At 41.8% G+C, this 23,778-nt stretch overlaps 1 protein-coding gene across 3 annotated transcripts in view; it reads left to right on the top strand.

Moving 5' to 3' along the window:
- The window catches only part of si:dkey-87k14.1 (leucine-rich repeat transmembrane protein FLRT2), a 55,974-nt gene extending 32,456 nt beyond the window's left edge, over window positions 1-23,518 (top strand). The window contains exons 1-2 of one of the 3 annotated variants that reach the window (XM_045207559.1): window positions 9,416-9,996; window positions 19,185-23,518. In XM_045207559.1, the coding sequence (XP_045063494.1) occupies window positions 19,778-21,823 (2,046 nt within the window). In that variant the 5' untranslated portion in view covers window positions 9,416-9,996; window positions 19,185-19,777 and the 3' untranslated portion in view covers window positions 21,824-23,518. Of the gene's footprint in view, window positions 1-9,415; window positions 10,106-19,184 lie in introns of those variants that run through there. The other 2 variants (XM_045207557.1, XM_045207558.1) reach the window with 2 other exon arrangements.
- Window positions 23,519-23,778: the final 260 nt, after the last annotated feature.

The raw sequence follows: 23,778 nt of genomic DNA, 5'->3' as shown, positions 1-23,778 counted from the left end.
CTTTGGGCGCACTAGAGCACATTACATAAATCAGCTCGGAGGTGGTTGCTGATTGGCTGAATGCCATGGTATATGAGACCGTATACCATGGGTATGACAAAACATTTATTTTTACTGATCTAATTAAGTTTGTAACCAGTTTATAAAAGCAATAAGGCACCTTGGTGGGTTGTGGTATATGGCCAATATACCACGGCTGTATGCATGCATAAGAACAGCCCTTAGCCATAGTATATTGGCCATATACCACATCCCATCGTGCCTTATTGCTTAATTCTAATGTTGACTGCTTAAAGAAAACGGTATCAAGCGAAGTGCTTTATGCATGCTCAGTTCTTGGGTCTTGGGGTCTGCCAGAGTGGAAATTTGAAATGGAAGTTATGGAACTCCCTCGAATGGTTCTTTTTATGCGGATAAGTCCTCAATGAAACTGACATTAGGCTAAATGTGGAAATTATACATCTGCCTTATCTTTTCTCTTGCCACATATTCAAATGTCTTTATTATGTCATGTCATGGCTTGCAATAATTCTTATTTTGAGGAAACCCGAATTTTGCTTCTAACGTCGTTACAAGTTCCTATGATATTCCTTCTTAATTGGCTCGATAACGTTATAGGAAAAGGGTTTATTGTATAGGTATGGCAATTAGATATGTAACATTTTATCTTGACCTGGCAACCCTGGTTACGTGTTATAGATGACTATGGCCAGTGATAGTGTCTTGTGTTAATTGAGTAATTCTCTTCTCAGGGACCATATGCTGTTCCAGTGCTACCACCTGATTACATTTGTTTAAGGTCCTGAACAGTCATTCTGATTCCCATGTAAAAAAGCCTTTTGAGTGACTAAAATATAATATTTTGGGGGGATATAAATGCTCAAAATAACTACCAGGAAGTAGTGATGGGGAAACGAAGCTTCATGAATCATTGAGCATATCCTGCCAATTGTGTTGAAAATAGGTTCATTACTCCAGGCTTTGATCAACACAGTGTACACTAGTGGCACCTTCTGGTCAAAAGTATATAGAACAGCCAAATTATTATAGATGACGTCAGCGAGTACACATGGTAGCCTTTTATCTTCTACCAAACCAATCAGGTGGTTGTTCGACAAAACGAAGCTTCGGATGTCATTGATCATGTGCTTCTGATAAAGTGATACAAGCATCGGCACACTGTTTCGAAGCAAACTAATTAGCGATTTCGATGCATGCCTCGGAGCTCCGGTATCAAACGTAACATCACTACCAGGAAGTTTGAAAAGACAGGCTGAGTGGGAGGGGAGCTTATATTAATCAGCTCGCCTTGACTGACATATCTTTGAAATGCTATGTCAAGCAACTAGGATGCAGTGTTGCAGTAAAATCATATCAAGTAAATTTGGTGATACACAAAGCAACTCAAACAACATTGAAATTGCATCTCCTGTTTGGCATGTCTCTTGTGATTCAAATTCTTTTGACCAGCAGGTGCCACTACTGTACACTCTATTGATCAAAGCCTCAAGTAATTTACCTATTTTTGACACAATTGACTAGAGAACCTCGATGTTTCAGAAAGCTTCATTTCCCCATCATTAGTTCACAGAAGCATTGACGGATGTGTTGCATGACAACTGAGTCCGAGTTTTGAACGACCCTTCCCCCCATTTTGTTCCATGCTGGCTGAAGACCTAGCTAGCCATTCACCAGCTAACACTAGACACAGATGAATGCTGAGACATATTAGTTTATTTACCATAGATTAATAGTGTAAACTTTTAAGTATATTTGCTGACACCCTACAGTACATTTTGGCATTATTTAGCTATATAAACCATGCCACTCCGCAAATAAGCCTTTTTCTGACGTTGGTTACAAGGCGGTAGTTATTTAAATTGGGTAAGAAAATGTCATCTTACCATTGGTGTTTTAAAATGAGAGTTAGGGTGATGTCACCCTTTCCCCTTAATAATCACACCTCCTGAATCTAAGTGTTTGACATGGGGGAGGGGACCAGTAACTTTATGATCAAACTTTATCAACGTAGAAGCAACAATCGTTTTTCATACTTTGGGCATCATACTTTCATCGGGATTCATCCAAATATCAACCAATTTCATAACAAACTTGATTTTGGCTGTTCATGAACTTTAATAAACACTATAATACAACAACCTATGTAATGTTAACACTATAATATGGCTATTAAACCAGAATAAATATAGAACCATTCTCCATTAAAGTTCTATAAAAAAACATAAAAAAGGGTTCAATATAGCTCCCAAAAGGGTTGTAAATATAGCGGAACCCTTTTTTGGTGCTACAGTTGAAGTCGGACGTTTACATACACTTAGGATGGAGTCATTAAAACTTGTTTTTCAACCACTCCAAAAATGTCTTGTTAACAAACTATAGTTTTGGCATGTCGGTTAGGACATCTACTTTGTGCATGACACAAGTAATTTTTCTAACAATTGTTTACAGACAGATTATTTCACGTATAATTCACTGTATCACAATTCCAGTGGGTCAGAAGTTTACATACACTAAGTTGACTGTGCCTTTAAACAGCTTGGAAATTTCCAGAAAATGATGTTATGGCTTTAGAAACTTCTGATAGGCTAATTGACATCATTTGAGTCAATTGGAGGTGTACCTGTGGATGTATTTCAAGGCCTACCTTCAAACTCTGTGCCTCTTTGCTTGACATCATGGGAAAATCAAAAGAAATCAGCCCAAAATTGTAGACCTCCACAAGTCTGGTTCTTCCCTGGGAGCAATATCCAAATGCCTGAAGGTACCACGTTCATCTGTACAAACAATAGTACGCAAGTATAAATACCATGGGACCACGCAGCCATCATACCGCTCAGGAAGGAGACGCGTTCTGTCTTCTAGAGATGAACGTACTTTGGTGCGAAAAGTGCAAATCAATCCTAGAACAACAGCAAAGGACCTTGTGAAGATGCTGGAGGAAACAGGTACAAAAGTATCTATATCCACTGTAAAACGAGTACTATATCGACATAACCTGAAAGGCCGCTCAGCAAGGAAGAAGCCACTGCTCCAAAACTGACATAAAAAAGCCAGACTACGGTTTGCAACTGCACATGGGGACAAAGATCGTACTTTTTGGAGAAATGTCCTCTGGTCTGATGAAACAAAAATAGAACTGTTTGGCCATAATGACCATCGTTATGTTTGGAGGAAAAAGGGGGATGCTTGCAAGCCAAAGAACACCATCCCAACCGTGAAGCACGGAGGTGGCAGCATCATGCTATGGGGGTGCTTTGCTGCAGGAGGGACTGGTGCACTTCACAAAATAGATGGCATCATGAGGAAGGACAATTATCTGGATATATTGAAGCAACATCTCAAGACATCAGTCAGGAAGTTAAAGCTTGGTCACAAATGGGTCTTCCAAATGGACAATGACCCAAGCATACTTCCAAACATCCTATAGAAAATGTGTGGGCAGAACTGAAAAAGCGTGTGCGAGCAAGGAGGCCTACAAACCTGACTCAGTTACACCAGCTCTGTCAGGATGAATGAGCCAAAATTCACCCAACATATTGTGAGAAGCTTGTGGAAGGCTACCGAAACGTTTGACCCAAGTTAAACAATTTAAAGGCAATGCTACCAAATACTAATTGAGTGTATGTAAACTTCTGACCCACTGGGAATGTGATGAAAGAAATAAAAGCTGAAATAAATAATTCTCTCTGCTATTATTCTGACATTTCACATTCTTAAAATAAAGTGGTGTTTATATACATTTACATTTACATTTACATTTACATTTACGTCATTTAGCAGACGCTCTTATCCAGAGCGACTTACAAGTTGGTGCATTCACCCTATAGCCAGTGGGATAACCACTTTACAATTTATTTATTTATTTATTTTTAGGGGGACCTTATGAGCATGGTTCTTTATAGAACCTTCAAAAAAAGGTTCCATATAGCACCAAAAAGGGTTCCACTGTGGTTACAAGCCAAATAACCATTATTTGGCACTATATAGAACCATTTGTTTTTAGTGTGTAGTATGGAAAACATGAGACAGTATAGGGTACAGTATATTGTTGTTCAAAAACGAGTGGAACATACATAATTTGGTTTCACATCAGAATATAATGTAATTTAAAAGTAATAACTTCACCCTTCATAGACATTGAACAAAAACGGAAAACATTTTATAAATCATCATCCTTAGTGTTTACTTTTATAGCAGATGTATATATTTTCTGGCAAGCTATTTTTGTCCTGATAAATAGCTGTGTGTCTCTACGTACTTGCAGGGTCACAATGATATGTTTTACAAACTGTTCATGGCACAACACTTCAAGGGGTCAACGGGAAGGTCTATGTCCATAAGGTTCGGTGTCCTTCAAGTGTGACATACTGTACCATGACTCTCCCTCTCTCTCCAGAAGTGGTACAATCCAGTACACTACTGCCACCTTCATATAGCATGTTGAACTTGCAGTACCTGTATATAGCCCACATACTGGCTTTATGTTCATGGTTCACATACAACCTTTGTCACAGATCTTCCTTTACCACCTCAAACCCTGTAGTCTCTCACATAAGAAGTGCCATATTGGTCTATATGAAATGTACAAATACCAGCTTGATGATGTTTCATTTGAAGTTGTGGCACACTTAACAAGACAGAAATCATTCTATAGAATCATTATGCTTTCTTGTTTTGAGTTAGAGAGTAAATAATCAATTTATTTAATATCAGACAGTGCTTTGAATATTGGACCCTGTGTTCAGCACCACTGTGTTGTTCATTTAGCAGCTGCCTCCGTTCTTAAAGGGGCAATCTGCAATTCAAACAACAGCAAGTTATAATATCATTAATTTAAACGTTTTAAAAAATGAACCTACCAATCCCAGATTGCCCCTTTAAAGCTTTCATTCTGTAGGCTACATAGTCTCATTATAACACAGATTATACCAACACCACCCAAACAAACTACCATGAGTGATTATTGTCAGTGAGGTCCTGATATGGCCCATCATCTCATGATTTAATAACCAACAGCCAGATTTTGATATAATTGTAATTATGGAAGTGGTCGGAGAGAGAGAGCAGATGTGCCGTTTGGCAGTTGAATTTAGTCACAAAGCCCCTGATAATGTCACATAGAGGCAGGGAACACATAATACTAATGATGATATTGACAGGTTAAAGACCTGTGTGTATGTGTGTGCCTGTGTGCGTGCATGTGTGTGTGTGTGTCATCTACATATGGTGAATGATCACACATGTATCAGATTGATCAATCAGTCTGCCTTTTGCATTGGTTATCCATATACCCTATCCATTGTCCCCTTCTCTACCCCTTGACATGATGCAATTGTATCTGTATTGATACCAGTAATTAAAAAGCAATGGCAACCATTTCCAGACAGGGTCATGTGGGGATGTAAATTGGGCTGGCAAAGCAGCATCAAGGTCACAGGAAATAGTTGCTTCATATCTGGTAAAACTACATAGGTGGAAATTTAACTGTGTTAAGCCAGGGAAATGCCAATGATAATGCTAATGAATTATGATTCGTGGATATTTGCCATTGGAATTGCTGATTGAGTGCCTAATCCAGAAATGATAGTAATACAGACAAGCGTCTCTTCTCTGCACTGTGGTAAAGGGATGTACACTGTTGGACATGAAGCTTTAGAACGGAATGTTTCTATGTGGAACTAAGAATGGGGCCATGTGGTGCTTCTATGACATGGGATTCTACTGACTATGTGTGTGAGGGGGCTGAATCAGTGCTGTGCAATCCAGGCAAAACTGGATATGGATCAGTCTTGGTCTAGTACTAAAATACTAATGTATTTGGATGTATCCAAATTACCCATGCCATTGGATTCTATGGTCTCCAGCAGTGCAGGACGCTTCTCAAGCCATCTAGTCTATAATAGAGCCTGTGTGCGTGTGAGCATCACAAGAGTCCCATGTTGCTAAGTTGGTAGAGCATGGCGCTTGCAACGCCAGTGGGGACCGACACAAAAAAGTACGGAACTGTATTCACTCACTACTGTAAGTCGCTCTTGATAAGAGTGTCTGCTAAATGACTAAAATGAAAAATGTAAGAGACATGCCATGCGAGAGATGAATAAAAAGGTCCTGAGCTGTCATTCTGAAAATTACTTTTTCTCTCATGGCTAACTACCAGGATGTTTGAAAAGACAGGCTGAGTGGGTAGGGAGCTTATATTCATGAGTTCACCTTGACTGACAGCTCTTTGACACGCCTATGTCAAGCAACTTGGATGCAGTGAGCTGTGTTGCTGTAAAATCTAGTGATGGGAATCCGAGACTTTCACCAAATTGTGCCGGAAAACGGTTCATTACTTGGAGCTTCATTATCTGTTCACAATGCACATTAAATAGCAGTGATTATTAGATAGATGTTTTTTTCTCCACTGTTTCTATCAAGACTCCATGGCTCAGCGGTTAGTCTGTAGCTTTAGTAGACTATAATCAAGTTGAATACCAGGTTTGCATCTTACATCATGCTTCCCTTTTTTGCCTTCAAGTTGACTATTTTTCAAAAACTGAATCTATGGCATTATTTAGGATGCTTAAGGCAGAAGCTTATACTATACTAAATAAAGCAAAGTATTTGAACAACAGTGCAGAAAGTGTGGTTTCACATAAAACAGTTTTCTAAATATTGTGTCTTGAACGGGATTCAACCTCATGTCCCTGAATGTTCCTTAGTTTGCTAATCTACCTGCTAAACTACTGGTCAGATTAATGTGTTTGTACAAAATCCTAACTACACTGCTCAAAAAAATAAAGGGAACACTAAAATAACAAATCCTAGATCTGAATGAATGAAATAATCTTATTAAATACTTTTTTCTTTACATAGTTGAATGTGCTGACAACAAAATCACACAACAATTATCAATGGAAATCAAATGTATCAACCCATGGAGGTCTGGATTTGGAGTCACACTCAAAATAAAAGTGGAAAACCACACTACAGGCTGATCCAACTTTGATGTAATGTCCTTAAAACAAGTCAAAATGAGGCTCAGTAGTGTGTGTGGCCTCCACGTGCCTGTATGACCTCTCTACAACGCCTGGGCATGCTCCTGATGAGGTGGCGGATGGTCTCCTGAGGGATCTCCTCCCAGACCTGGACTAAAGCATCCGCCAACTCCTGGACAGTCTGTGGTGCAACGTGGCGTTGGTGGATGGAGCGAGACATGATGTCCCAGATGTGCTCAATTGGATTCAGGTCTGGGGAACAGGCGGGCCAGTCCATAGCATCAATGCCTTCCTCTTGCAGGAACTGCTGACACACTCCAGCCACATGAGGTCTAGCATTGTCTTGCATTAGGAGGAACCCAGGGCCAACCGCACCAGCATATGGTCTCACAAGGGGTCTGAGGATCTCATCTCGGTACCTAATGGCAGTCAGGCTACCTCTGGCAAGCACATGGAGGGCTGTGCAGCCCCCCAAAGAAATGCCACCCCACCCCACACCATGACTGACCCACCGCCAAACCGGTCATGCTGGAGGATGTTGCAGGCAGCAGAACGTTCTCCACGGCGTCTCCAGACTCTGTCACGTCTGTCACATGTGCTCAGTGTGAACCTGCTTTCATCTGTGAAGAGCACAGGACGCCAGTGGCGAATTTGCCAATCTTGGTGTTCTCTGGCAAATGCCAAACGTCCTGCACGGTGTTGGGCTGTAAGCACAACCCCCACCTGTGGACGTCGGGCCCTCATACCACCCTCATGGAGTCTGTTTCTGACCGTTTGAGCAGACACATGCACATTTGTGGCCTGCTGGAGGTCATTTTGCAGGGCTCTGGCAGTGCTCCTCCTGCTCCTCCTTGCACAAAGGCGGAGGTAGCGGTCCTGCTGCTGGGTTGTTGCCCTCCTATGGCCTCCTCCACATCTCCTGATGTACTGGCCTGTCTCCTGGTAGTGCCTCCATGCTCTGGACACTACGCTGACAGACACAGCAAACCTTCTTGCCACAGCTCGCATTGATGTGCCATCCTGGATGAGCTGCACTACCTGAGCCACTTTTGTGGGTTGTAGACTCCGTCTCATGCTACCACTAGAGTGAAAGCACCGCCAGTATTCAAAAGTGACCAAAACATCAGCCAGGAAGCATAGGAACTGAGAAGTGGTCTGTGGTCACCACCTGCAGAACCACTCCTTTATTGGGGGTGTCTTGCTAATTGCCTATAATTTCCACCTGTTGTCTATTCCATTTGCACAACAGCATGTGAAATGTATTGTCAATCAGTGTTGCTTCCTAAGTGGACAGTTTGATTTCACAGAAGTGTGATTGACTTGGAGTTACATTGTGTTGTTTAAGTGTTCCCTTTATTTTTTTAAGCAGTGTATATTTGTAGGTACGGTGTCCAGGTTGATGTTGCAAAGCAGCTTGGAATTGAAGAAAGCACCGGAACCACAGCAAAATCAGTGGGATATCGCATTTTGCAAAACACGGTTTAAAAAAGAACCTGATCAAACGAAACTTCAGATGTCATCGTTGACGTACTTCTGATAAAGCGATACACGCATAGGCACACTGCTTCGAAGTTAACTGCTTCGAGATTTTGATGCATGCCTCAGAGCTCCCGTATCAAACGTAACATCACTAATAAAATAATAATATGCCATTTAGCAGACGCTTTTATCCAAAGAGATTTACAGTCATGCGTGCATAACAAAAAAAAAAATGTGTATGGGGTGGTCCTGGGGATCGAACCCACTACCCTGGCTTTACAAGCGCCGTGCTCTACCAGCTGAGCTACAGAGAACCACAATTAATCTCAAACTAATTTGGTAATACACAAAGCAACTAACACAACATTTAAATTGCCTCAATGATATCATTTTTTTTGTATCTACCATTTGGCATTTATTTTGTGATGCAGTTCACAGCAGCACTGACGGTTGTGTTGACTCGCCAACTGCATTAGAGTTTTGAAATACCAAATATTCTAATGAGCCGCTTCCACTACATTTTAATTATCACTAAAAGAGCAAAGAAGACATTTGTGAACTGTAAAGAACCATTGAAGAGCTCAAAGGGTCTTCAATGGTTCCACATAGAACCATCACCCTTCCCAAAGAACCGTTGAGGAACACTAATTTTTTAGAGTGGACAGCTAGTCATCTTGAAATGGTGGGAGAGACAGTGAGAAACGCTTAGGTGTGTGCGCGTGCGCCGGGTGTGAGGAAGTGAGAGTGTGTGTGTGTGTGTGTGTGTTTGTGTGTGTGTGTGTGTGAGAGAGAGAGTGAGAGTGAGTGTGAGACAGAGAATGAGAGTGAGTGTGAGACAGAGAGAGTGTGAGGGAAATAGATTGTGTGTGTGCTTGAGAGAGAGAGAGTCAGTGCATGCGCTCTGAGAGAGAGAGAGAGAGAGAGAGAGAGAGAGAGAGAGCAGTTGTGAAAGATCGCTATCAGCTGAATTCATTACAGTTAACGTCTCCCATGGGTTTCAAGGGGAAAACGCAATTCTTGCATTAGCAATAAACAATCCGATGTTAGTTGTTTATGGCTAGGAGATAAAGACCGCTTTCTTGGGAATTGCGCGCTGCCGCTGCTTTCGTGTGTACACGAAGGGGTTGGAGCCAAAAGTCCCTCGCTCTTCGCCAAATGTAATCCTTTAATCTTTTGAAGGCAGCGCTGAACTTGGTGGCGCCTCTGAACCAGCCCGGGAGGCGAAGGACTGCTGCTGTGGCATCGTCAGCGGAGTACCGGAGCATACCGCGGATGAGCTGAATCGTTGCCTGGACCAGCATGCCCCCAGCATGCCCCCCTCAACAACCACCCGCCTCCGGGAATTCTCGGGCAGAGCCGCTAGGACCGTGGAGTACACCAGTCAAGCTGTGGAAGCCTGAAAGCCCGAGAGCGTGAAAGCCTGCGCTGGGTGTCATTTACGGGGGAAACGGACCAGGGATAGTTCACCATGCCCCATGGATATACAATAAAAGGACTTTCAGCATTCCCAAAAAAGGTGAAGTAAGACCATCTTACTGCCTAAAACCAGTTGTATCGCTGACATCTGGATATGCGTTATGAAATACCTACAGCGCTGTCCACTATAGCCCAATAACACTACGATGGTAAATATGCATATGTTTTAAAACTTTAACTAAAATAGGATTAATTTGATTTTATGTATATGGTTTGTGTTTTATGCACAAGATAGCCTATTGTTTTGTATTTTATTTCGAAATGGAAAACAAGCCTATATGAAACACTGACTGCATATTTTCAAAACATTTACTTTATATGTATTTTCCATTTGATTTAAAAAAGGTAACTTACTTCAAGTGAGCCGTTTCAGACAAATCTATTGGCATTGCGAGTCTCGATTTTCCCTTTTTGCGCAGCGTTTGAAATTCACCTGCGGTTCGTGAAAAATTGGTAATGATGAGGAACTTTTACCTATGCTGCTGTTGACAGCTGTAACCAACATTTATTTAAATTGTTGGCTATATTGACACATCTGCTCAGGATTCTATTTAAAGATGTTGCCTGTCCGGTGTTTCACCTGGATTAGGGACAGAGTTAGTTATTCACTACCCAGTTTAGAAGCTGGTGATCTGTGTTACACAAGTACAAATGGTTCTATATATTGCCAAATAAGGGTTATTTGGCTTGTAATCATAGTGGAACCCTTTTTTGGTGCAATATAGAACCGTTTTTGAAGGTTCAATAAAGAACCATGCTCATACGGTTCTAAATGGAACATGCATGGTGCTTTGAAGAACCCTTTCTTACGGTCCTATAAAGAACTATAAAAATGGTTCTATATAGCACAGAAAAAAGGTTCCACTATGATTTGAACCCTTTTTAATGGTTCTTTATAGTATTTGTATTTTGTATTTGTATTTATTATGGATCCCCATTAGCTGCTAACAAGGCAGTTACATACAGTTTAAAATACTACATGACATTACATTTCATAACACCTTACCCAACACATTCAGTGTGTTCCCTCAGGCCACCACTCCCCCACCACATATTTACAATACAACATCCATGTGCACGTGAGTAGAGTTTGTGTCTTATCTGTAAGTGTGTCTGTGCCTGTGTGTGTGGAATAGAGTTCCATATAGCCATGGCTCTATGTAATACTGTGCGCCTCCCATAGTCTATAGGTTCTATAAAAAAAAAAAAATTCTCAATCTCAAAGGTTCTACAAAGAACCTTATGAAGAGCCATACAGGGTTATTTTTTCTGGTTAGCCAGAAAGAAGATAATTTATAAACACTGATTTAGTCCACAGTTCATTATCGACAAAATATTATAGTAAAACACAACAGATTGGATAAACTGGAATGACACTCTCACTCAAGGTTGCACAAAAAGAGCAGTGAGCAAACCACACCCCAAAATATTTGAATGAGCTGCCATCCCAACATTTTAATTACTTCCAAAAGAGGAAAGAACCCTTCTCTGAATTGCAAAGAACCATTAAAGGGCTCAATGGGTTCTTTGGGTCAGTATGGTTCCACATTGAACCATCACCCTTCCCAAAGAACCATTGAGGAACACTAGTTTGTCAGCCAGGCTTCTTCTCCTCCTGTCCTGGCAGGGTAAAAAGTAGCAGGTTATACTACCTCATCAGATAATGTTTTGGACATTTTGGATGGCATTTGAGGAAATGATAGCCAGCCAGGTATACAGTCAGTACATGTCCCCATCTCTCTTCTCTACCGTTATAATTAATGTGGTCATATCTGGAGCTCAGTCCCAGAGTCGTCATGCCCATAGGGGGCACAGGGACACATGCCCCCTCAAATTAGCCCAGTTTTTTTTTCTCTGTAATACTACTAGCCACCTAGCAATTACTGTTGAAGTCGGAAGTTTACATACACTTAGGTTGGAGTCACTAAAACTTGTTTTTCAACCACTCCACAAATTTATTTTTAACAAACTATAGTTTTAGCAAGTCGGTTAGGACATCTATTTTGTGCATGACACAAGTACTTTTCCAACAATTGTTTACAGACAGATTATTTCACTTATAATTCACTGTATCACCATTCCAGTGGGTCAGAAGTTTACATACACTAAGTTGACTGTTTCTTTAAACAGCTTGGAAAATTCCAGAAAATGATGTCATGGCTTTAGAAGCTTCTGAATGGCTAATTGACATCATTTGAGTCAATTGGAGGTGTACCTGTGGATGTATTTCAAGGCCTACCTTCAAACTCAGTGCCTCTTTGCTTGACATCATGGGAAAATCAAAAGAAATCAGCCAAGACCTCAGAAAGAAAATTGGAGACCTCCACAAGTCTGGTTCATCCTTGGGAGCAATTTCCAAACGCCTGAAGGTACCACGTTCATCTGTACAGACAATAGTATGCAAGTATAAACACCATGGGACCACGCAGCCGTCATACCGCTCAGGAAGGAGACGCGTTCTGTCTCCTAGAGATTAACGTACTTTGGTGCGAAAAGTGCAAATCAAACCCAGAACAACAGCAAAGGACCTTGTGAAGATGCTGGAGGAAACGGGTACAAAAGTATCTATATCCACAGTAAAACGAGTCCTATATCGACATAACCTGAAAGGCCGCTCAGCAAGGAAGAAGCCACTGCTCCAAAACCGCCATTAAAATTCCAGACTACGATTTGCAACTGCACATGGGGACAAAGATTGTACTTTTTGGAGAAATGTGCTCTGGTCTGATGAAACAAAAATATAACTGTTTGCCCATAATGACCATCGTTATGTTTGGAGGAAAAAGGGGGTTCCTTGCAAGCTGAAGAACACCATCCCAACCGTGAAGCACGGGGGTTGCAGCATCATGCTGTGGGGGTGCTTTGCTGCAGGAGGGACTGGTGCACTTCACAGAATAGATGGCATAATGAGGAAGGAAAATGATGTGGATATATTGAAGCAACATCTCAAGACATCAGTCAGGAAGTTAAAGCTTGGTCGCAAATGGGTCTTCCAAATGGACAATGACCCCAAGCATACTTCCAAAGTTGTGGCAAAATGGCTTAAGGACAACAATGTCAAGGTATTGGAGTGGCCATCACAAAGCCCTGACCTCAATCTTATAGAATGTTTATGGGCAGAACTGAAAAAGCGTGTGCGAGCAAGGAGGCCTACAAACCTGACTCAGTTACACCAGCGTTGTCAGGAGGAATGGGCCAAAATTCACCCAACTTATTGTGAGAAGCTTGTGGAAGGCTACCGAAACGTTTGACCCAAGTTAAACAATTTAAAGGCAATGCTACCAAATACTAATTGAGTGTATTAAACTTCTGACCCACTGGGAATGTGATGAAAGAAATAAAAGCTGAAAGAAATAATTCTCTCTACTCTTATTCTGACATTTCACATTCTTAAAATAAAGTGGTGATCCTAACTGACCTAAGACAGGGAATATTTACTATGATTAAATGTCAGGAATTATGAGAAACTGAGTTTAAATGTATTTTTCCAAGGTGTATGTAAACTTCCGACTTCAACTGTATATGAAGTTGCCTTTAGCTAGCTCAAATAGGTTCCTGATCTCCAAACCTCATAACTAGCTACCAGGAAGCCATTTCAGGCTATCAATCAAGTTCAAGTAGCTAGCTTGCCTAACTAGTTTACATGGCATTCCTTCTGGCAAGGTTGGAAGACGTAAGAAAAGAAAGCAATAACTAAATGTACTGAATAAGACTCACATTCCTTCAACCTTTAACCCAGACTTTAGTAGAGATGCAGAGAAACATATTTAGTTTCTTAAAAAAAAGAACCACCAGTCAGGAGGATACAGACAGCTCAAGAGGTATGCTTAGATATGTAGAAAAATATGCATTTTTTTAAAACGTAGAATTAAGCTTAATGATTATGGCTCTAGATGGCTGGAAAAAGCAGTTTCAGTTGTTTGAAAAATGCTACATTCTTCAACTTCAGGACGGAGGGGGGGGCTAGCCCCTCCGGACTATCCCCCAGCCATCCTCATGTACTATGTGCCCCCTCAGAGTTTTGGGGTGCATGACGCCCTTACTCAGCCCCTTCAGCTTTAAATATTGATATTGCTTGTGGTTGCATAGCGTAGATATCATCAGTAATGGGAGGTGGATTGCAAGTACATTTTTACTGCTTGAATACAACTGGAATTAGTTCACTCATGTTTAAATGTGAATCATTGTCTTACATGGGTCGTTCTTGAATTGGGGTGGCATTTGCCTTTGCAACCAAAAAAAAACACGTTAAAATGACAAATAGTTAGACATCAAACATGTTTTTGTTTATATTGAACTGTTTATCGATGATAAAACATAATGCAAGTCCTTTACTGCAAGACTTTATACTTATTAATTGTTTAAAGTACTTAGGGCAAGCAAACTGGCTTGTCCTAGTAGTAATGTGTAGGGTTGTAGTGTTTTGGGGATTTATAGATATCTATTATTTTGAATGCTAGAAAGTGAACAAAAGTATTTAATATGTTGTACAGATCAATAAAAACAAAGAAGGCAATTTAAATAAAAAATTACTAGTATAATGTGTGTCCGTCGGTTTTATGTCATTGGTGTTAGCGCCTTGAAAATCACTCATTACAAAGATATACAGGGTCCTTCAGTCTTTTCTCCGGTGGCAAACTGTTATCGGAGGAGGGGTCTATATTACATACAATTATTAGCTAATCACACCCTTTTAGTATGTCATACATTTGAGGATTCCATTCATCATTTGGTGTGTCTAAATCCAAAGTGTCACTTAGTTTTACTCAATTTAAATGAAGGGAGATAACATTGTGAGCAAAATTATTAATCATATCACTTTAACAAAATATTTTTAAAGTATTGATAAACTTAGAGTTTAACGTTTGTGACCTCCATTTCAGAAAATCCTAATTTACCTAAAATGTCTCATTGGTATTACCATCATTGATGTTACTACTCTTACTAGTGGCACAATGTTATCATAGTGGTCAAAATGATTTCACGTCATTAAGCTACCATATTATTTGGTTTAGAATAGGATGCCCCCAAATACTTATATATATATATATATATATATATATATATATATATATATATATATATATATATATAAATGAAGTAAATTTTTTCTAAAATGCCATGCCCAAATGCCACCTAATACAAGAAGGACCCACATGCTCTTTTGTATCTGGAATGTAGAGAGCATAACAAGTTAAAGATGTCAACTCTCCAATGTATGTTTTAGAGCATAATCGTCATCAACTGCATATATAGGCAAATCAACTTCACTGGAGTATTGTTGCCCATGTTCATCATGTCCAGCTTTAGCCCCAGTTGCAAGATGCTGTTCCCCCTCCTGACTAAAACAACTGAATCACAACATTTTGAATTTAAGTAGAACTGATGTTTTTACTGAAGAATCTGTGTCTGTATGTGTGTGTGCATGCATGTGTGTTTTGAGAGAGAGAGAGAGACATATTATGAAATGTAATTCTTTATGTGTCTCTCTCTCTCTCTCTCTCACTCTCTCTCATTACTATTGGAGGACTGTGCTGTGCTTCTTGTGAGTGCAGTGGAGCAGAGCTCTGTCCATCACCGTGGCATTTGACAGATTAAACACCTCAATGCCCTCTACAAGTTTGAGTGCGCAGAGCCAGTGATCTCTTTAGCATCACTCACTTCACGACTGTTCATAAGACATTTGGCAGCTTGTCTTTATTCCTAACTCAATTTATTTATTGATCTATTTATTTATCTATTTATTCATTTATGTATGCATCTGTTTTTCTATTTATTTCTCTCTCTGATTATTTCATTCAGCATTTCTTGCCAACTTCAGTACATGCAGTAGAACATTGTTAAATACATTATAAAAAGTTAAGAATGTACAGGTAACTGCCAAAATAAAAGAAACACTTGAGTAAATGAGGGATACAACGTATATTGAAAGCATGTGCTTCCACACAGGTGTGATTCCTGAAGCAATTAACATCCCATCACGCTTAGGGTCATGTATAAAAACGCCCAGTTGCCCATTATTTTGGCTACCATGGCTAGAAGAAGATGTATAATGTGACTTTAAATGAGGGATCTCAAAGGTGCATAGAGGGTTTGAAGTGTGTGTGTGCGCGTCTGCGTGCAGACCTTTCTGGTGGCAGGTACCCCCCCGCTTGAATTTAGTTTTTGACTTTCATAATTAATATCTTGAAATTGGTAACGTACCAATTAGCTCTATAGTGAATATTTAAAAAAATATTCAGCACAGGCCTCTTTCTTTCTGCAACAACACACTCACTCATCATCAAAAATTGTAAGCAAGCTACACTGAACAATAATATACATGCAACATGTAAAGTATTGGTCCCATGCTTCATGAGCGGAAATAAAAGATCCCAAACATTTTCCATTTGCAAAAAAAGCTTATTTCACAATTTTTTTACATCCTTGTTAGTGAGCATTTCTCCTTTGCCAAGATAATCGATCCACCTGACAGGTGTGGCATATCAAGAAGATAATTAAACTGCATTATCATTACACAGGTGCACATTGTGCTGGGGACAATAAAAGGCAACTCTGAAATGTGCAGTTTTGTCACACAACACAATGCCACAGATGTCTCAAGTTTTGAGGGAGCCTGCAAGTGGCATGCTGATGGCAGCAATGTCCACCAGATCTGTTGCCAGAGAATTGAATGTTCATTTCTCTACCATAAGCCGCCTTTTACGTCGTTTTAGAGAATTTGGCAGTACGTCCAACCAGCCTCACAACCACAGACCACATGTAACCACGCCAGCCCAGGACCTCCACATCCGGCTTCTTCACCAGCGGGATCGTCTGAGACCAGCCACCCGGACAGCTGATGAAACTGTGGATTTGCACAATCGAAGAATTTCTACACAAACTGTCAGAAACCGTCTCAGGGAAGTTAATCTGCATGCTCATCGCCCTCACCAGGGTCTTGACCTAACTGCAGTTCGGCGTCGTAACCGACTTCAGTGGGCAACGGCTCACCTTCAATGGCCACTGTCACGCTGGAGAAGTCTGCTCTTCATGGATGAATCCCGGTTTCAACTGTACCGGGCTGATGGCAGAAAGCTTGTATGGCGTCGTGTGGGCGAGCTGATGTCAACAGAGTGCCCCATGGTAGCGGTGGGGTTATGGTATGGGCAGGCATAAGCTACGGACATCGAACACAATTGCATTTTATCGATGGCCATTTGAATGCACAGAGATACCGTGACAAGATCCTGAGGCCCATTGTCGTGACCATTTATCCGCCGCCATCACCTCATGTTTCAGCATGATAATGCACAGCCCCAAGTCGCAAGGATCTGTAGACAATTCCTGGAAGCTGAAAATGTCCCAGTTCTTCCATGGACTGCATACTCACCAGACATGTCAACCATTGAGCATGTTTGGGATGCTCTGGATCGACGTGTACAACAGCGTGCTCCAGTTCCCGCCAATATCCAGCAACTTCACACAGCCATTGAAGGGGAGTGGGACAACATTCCACAGGTCACAATCAACAGCCTGATCAACTCTGTGCGAAGGAGATGTGTCGCGTTGCAAGAGGCAAATGGTGGTCACACCAGATACTGACAGTTTTTCTGATCCAGGCCCCTAACTTTTTTTTAAAAGTATCTGTGACCAACAGATATGTATGCCCAGTCATGTGAAATCCATTGATTAAGTTCTAATGAATTTATTTCAATTGTCTGATTTCCTTATATGAACTGTAACTCAGTAAAATCTTTAAAATTGTTGCATGTTGCATTAATATTTTTGTTCAGTGTTGTTACAGTGCCTCCTATAGACATGATTGACATCGGGAGAAGAGGGTGGGCTATCAGCTGATCATTGATGTTGATGATTGATGCAAATCTGCTCTTTAGCTAGCTCGATTACTTTTACTGATTGTGATTTACCTCTCTATGTCTTTCTGCCTCTCTCTGCTGCACGTATCAGCCAACTAGTCCGAATATTGATGATGTAGGGTAAATCAAGTGTTATCAAGTGTTAATCAAATGGTATGCTGCTGTGGCTGTACTGTTGATACTTAAACTGGGTAGCTACTTACACGCACTTGACCGGTGACCACATCTCTCAAGCCATGAATGTTTGGATACCGGGCACGCATTCTCTGTACAGGGCATACTGGGAAAAAGGCACAGGATGGGATGGGGTGGGGGGTGGCAAACGTTATGACGACTTGCGGGCAGTGAATTGATACAACAACAAAAAAACGCAGCGACATTTGTGGGTTTTCAAGCATGAACTGCTCAAACCCACAAATGTTACTGAGTTAAAGCAATTCTGCATGCAAGTGTGGGCCAAAATTCCCCCACAGCGACATGAGAGACTAATCAACAACAACAGGAAGTGTTTGGTTGGAGTCATTGCAGCTAAAGGTGGCACAACCAGTTATTGAGTGTAAGGGGGCAATTCCTTTTTTACACAGGGGCATTGGGTGTTGCATAAATTTGTTTATGAAATAAATGAAATGAGTATGTAATTGTTGTGTTATTTGTTCATTGAGGTTCCCTTTATCTAATATTAGGTTTTGGTTGAAGATCTGATGTCATTCAGTATCAAAAATATGCAAAAGTAGAGACAAGAAACGGGGCAAATACTTTTTCACAGCACTGTACATTGAAAATGCACAACTCTACACAATAATGTGTCCATTGTTCCATTATTATATGGCCACAATTGGATTAAACTTACAATGCTTCATGGAGATTTTCATCGACACTTCTACCTGCGATTCATTTGTACAACTATGTTACAGATCACAATTACCAGCTGTTTCATGACGTAATTACAGCTGTAAGGAAACTGTAATTTAAAGCGTTACATTCTTTTTACAAGAGCATGATTCAATGTTCACTGTTTTATATAACATCCACTGCTGCAGTACATGTCTGGTGAGGAATATGAAATAAATGTGTCTATCAGACTTATTACCATGCACTAGTCTGTCAACATGATATCATTGAAAAGCATCAGTCTGGTAAGCTTTTGTTAAAAGATATGCTTCACGAGATGTGATGTATAAGTCAATTCTTTGCATTCAATGCGAAACGATAAAGTACTCAAATTGTTGAGTCTGTTCTCTCTAATTTACAATGCTTCAGGTTGTATTTGAGGGATACAAATTGAAGTCTTCCTTTCTGTTTATTTAGAGGGAAAGCATGCATTCTAAGATCATCCCACTGATTTCTCTATTTGTCTCTTTGAAAATAGGCCTCTGGATCCAAATGTCAATTCCAACGGAGGCAGCATCAGTCTGGGCCCAGCCGTGTGTGACGTGAGAGAGAGAAACAACGAGAGAAAGAGAGAGAGAGAGGAAGAGAAGGAGGAAGAGGAGGGGGGGATCTCTCTGATGATAACCCTGAGTATACCTTACATGGCTCTCTGGTAGCCACCATTTTAAATTTGCCCTTACAGTGCACCGCGGCGGCTGACTGACAGTGAAAATGTGATGAGCTTTGCTATCGTCCCCGTAGCAAGCTAGTGAGTGTGGATGGTGCCTGGCGAAGGAGGCACATTGCTTAATGAGACCATTGCTCTTGTGTTGGGAGGCTTAGGACAGGCAATTACTGAGGAATTACCACCAGAGGCCTCCTCCAGCACTGCTGCTGCTGCGCTCCACCACTGCTTACTGCTGGAGCAGGGAACTAAGCACCCACAGCTGGTTACATAACTTTTTTTTTCTGATGGATTTTTACTATTTTTGTTCTTCCTTTTTTCCTTTTTTCAAATTTGCTACTGGTTGTTGTGATTGTCATTTGTCGTTCTTTTAAGACAGCTCGATCAGTTCTGACCTATCGTTTATAATGGAGCTACATCCATCGCGTGTGTGGAATAAGGACTGGGCCTCTTTCCTCAGGCCGTGGATACCCATACTGCTGGGCCTGCACATGCAGTTCTCCCGGGCGTCTGGCTCAAGCTGCCCAGAGGAGTGCCGCTGTGACAGGACCTTTGTTTACTGCAACGAGAGGAGCCTGACCTCGGTGCCTCTAGGGATCGGAGAGGGCTACAAGACCCTCTATTTCCACAACAACCAGATCAACAATGCCGGCTTCCCCTTGGAGCTTCACCACGTCGCCTCCGTGGAGACTGTCTATCTCTATGGTAACCAGCTGGATGAGTTTCCCATAAACCTGCCCAAGAACATGCGGGTACTGCACCTGCAGGAGAACAACATCCAGACCATCTCCAGGGCTGCGCTGGCTCAGCTGTTGTGGCTGGAGGAGCTCCACCTGGACGACAACTCCATCTCCACAGTTGGGGTGGAAGAGGGGGCGTTCAGGGAGGCCGTCAGCCTCAAGATGCTCTTCCTTACCAAGAACCACCTGAGCAGTGTCCCTATTGGTCTCCCGGAGGACCTCAAAGAGTTGCGATTGGACGAGAACCGTATTGCAGTGATCACTGAGGAGGCGTTCAGGAATGTGACGAGGTTAGAGCGCCTCCTGCTGGACGGGAACCTGCTGACGGACGAGGGCGTGACCCCTGGAACCTTCCAGGACCTGGTGACACTCCGGGAGCTGTCACTGGCGCGGAACTCCCTCACCTACCCGCCCCCGCTTCTCCCAGGGAATGTTCTGGTGAAGCTGAACTTTCAGGATAATCAGATGAATGAGATCCCTGTGACGGCCTTCGCGGGGCTGAGAAAGCTGGAGAGGCTGGATATTTCCAACAACCAGCTGCAGTCCCTGACACAAGGGGTCTTTGATGGCCTCGTCAGTCTCAGACAGCTCACTGTTCGGAACAACCTTTGGCTGTGTGACTGCAGCATTAACTGGGTCATACTGTGGTTAAAGTCTCTGCCAGCCTCCCTCAACGTGCGCGGCTTCATGTGCCAGAAGCCCGAAACTGTCCGGGGCATGGTAATCAGAGAGCTGAACACCGAGCTGATCCAGTGCCCTCGCAGCACCACGGCTGCCCCGTTGCCCACCCACTTGCCCCCCACCTCGCCAGGCCTCACCACCCGCTTCCCTCCATCCTCCACAGGATACCCCTCAGACACGGAGTCTCTCTCTCCCCCATCCAGGCTCCCCTCCTCACCCACACATCACCCCCCTCTCCTCCCCTCCTCCCCTCCCAGAGATGGGGAACAGAGGACTAACTTGCCGCCCCTGGACCCTGAGCGGGAGACCCTGCAGATAAAGTTTACCATACTCAATGGTTCAGCCATCCACGTCAGCTGGGTGGCCTCCTTCCCTGTCACAGCCTACAAGGTCACATGGGCCAAGATGGGTCCCAGCCTGTCGGGAGACACAGTTAGGGAGAGGATGGTGGGAGGGGAGCACCGGGGCATACGGTTGGTCAACCTCAAGCCGAAGTCCACCTACCGGATCTGTGTCATCCCCTTAGACGCGTTCAATAATTACCGGCCCAAGGATGATACAGTGTGTTCAGAGGCTGTGACTAAGCCGGTCTCCTATGGCCAAGGTAATAATACAGGGCCACCGGGGCCGGAGCAGGCCACCCAGCAGGACCCCAGCTCTCCCTTCCTTCTGGCTGGCCTTATTGGAGGGGCCGTGATCGTAGTCCTGGTGTTTCTCCTTAGCATATTCTGCTGGTACATGCACAAGAAGGGCCGGTCGTCCTCGGCCAAGTGGAAATACAATAAGGGCAGGAGAAAAGACGACTACTGCGAGGCAGGAACCAAAAAGGATAACTCTATACTGGAAATGACTGAGACCAGCTTCCAGATAGCGTCCCTAAACAACGAGCAGCTCCTCAAGGGAGACTACCGCATACAGCCCATTTATACCCCTAATGGGGGCATTGGCTTCAGAGACTGCCCTCTGGGGAGCAATAGCACAGTATACTGCAAGAACAATGTTCAAGCAGAAGCAGACTTTTGCTGTACATGATGGTTTTCATAGCAGAGCATTATAGAACCCCCTTTGTATTAACAAATACACTTAACTACATTCAGTACACTGAACAGTATATTTCAAAGACCTCCGTGTCTGCAATGTAATTTATACACCGGCTGGACTATAATGTTGAATTCAGCTACCTTTTATATTCCCTTAGTAAAGAATGCTAATTGATTTATAAGTTATTGGTTTTTCTCAGTTCTGTGCAGTCAGATTTTTTACAATCAGAGCTTTCTCTCATCACCTTATATTTTGAGCTCCATAAAGATTGGGCCATTTGGAAGATATTTGATGTTCTACTCATTGCTATAAAAATAGCCTAGCCAGTAATGAGTCTAACATGCACAATGTCCATAACAGATATAGCTACATACCATGTTTTGGCAATGGAAATTAAAACAAATGGGGTTTATGTCAAAGAGACTTGATGTGGCAACTCAATGTGACAGAGCGAACCAACCATTCAGGAAATGATCTTTGGAGATAAATATTTTCTCACGGTAAGGATTTGAGAGAGAATGGGAGAGAGAGGCTGGGAAGGAGGGAGGAAGGGGAGGGGAAGAGAGATGGAAAGAGCGAGATAATCTGTGCATTCAAATATACCACAAGAGGGCAGAGTTTTACCTGACTGTCAATGATTAATTCATGATTCTTTACCTTTTTATTTTCTTGGACATTGCTGAGTACTGAATAGCAGCTCTGCCTATGTAGTAATACTGCAGTGAGTGTCTCTCTTTCATCATCTCATCTACATAACAAAGACACATTTCTATGAACACGGTGTTGAGAAATGTTGGTCAAACAACTGCATGGATTCCAGGGCTGGTATACATAAAGCATCTCAGATTAGGTGTGCTGATCTAGGATCAAGTCCCCCTCTGTCATCTTATACAAAAGGCTACACTGATCCTAGATCAGCACTCCTATTCTGAGATGCTTGATACATACGGCCTCTGATTCAAGTATGCATTTCAATAACAACCGACTGTTAAGTTGTTGGCCAGCGGTCATTCACCACAACTTGGAAATACTGTTTCTGAAATGGTAGTAGGCTACTGTAGTTATGGAGTTTGTTGAACCTTTCGATTGTTTCCCAAGCTGTTAAAAAACAGATTTGTTTTCTCATGGACTTGACTCAGCAAATCATGCACAGGTCATAAGTTTGCGTCTTATGCTTTCCAAAAATTACAATTACAGCATAAGGAAACTGTACATTGATAGTTGAGAATGAAAGATCAACAAGCACATCTGTCAAGATAGCTGGATACTAAGCAACTATTTCAGTTTTTGTTCAGCAAAAAATAATGTTATGGTAATATATTATATGTGCCTTGAAATTATCAGCTCATAATGTATAGTAAAGTATTTTGAATCCATGTGTTTTTGCACAAATGTGTACTGTATATACATTCAATTGACATTGAATTGTTGTTGAAAAAAACTCTTGGCTTGTATTTGATTATTTATTTGTATCTTATTGCTTTATCAGTCTTATCGCATCCCTTTATCGCTTAAGACATTTTTATCTGTGATGCTACTGTCTTCTCTGGGAGAAATACACAAATTATGTTGAGAGTCTATTTCATCGATGCTTTGAGTTATTTTCTACCAAAATGTCTCCTCAGCTCACAAAGTTTGGGCCCTAACTTGGAAGGGACTTCACACGTGTAGGCTGGATAATAAATAAAAAAGTCTGAAACACTGAATGTTGCCCTTGAGAACAAAGTCTGAGAAGATGATACTTCAATTCGTTTGTCACAAAATGTATTGTGTCCCATATCAAATCGCTTGTTCCAAAATGATATACATTACTGTAGTAAGTTGCATCCCTCATCCTCCGACATTCCGTTTCATGAAGCTTCTATACTAGCATCTATTTTTAACGAGTCTCAAGTCTAGTGAAAGGTAATTTATACTTTGACCAAACTCTGCCCACACTGAAGATC

The sequence above is a fragment of the Coregonus clupeaformis genome, chromosome 25 (assembly GCF_020615455.1).
Source record: "Coregonus clupeaformis isolate EN_2021a chromosome 25, ASM2061545v1, whole genome shotgun sequence".
NCBI lineage: Eukaryota > Metazoa > Chordata > Actinopteri > Salmoniformes > Salmonidae > Coregonus > Coregonus clupeaformis.
The sequence above is the reverse complement of the archived record's forward strand: the minus strand, read 5'-3'. Positions and strand labels throughout refer to the sequence as shown.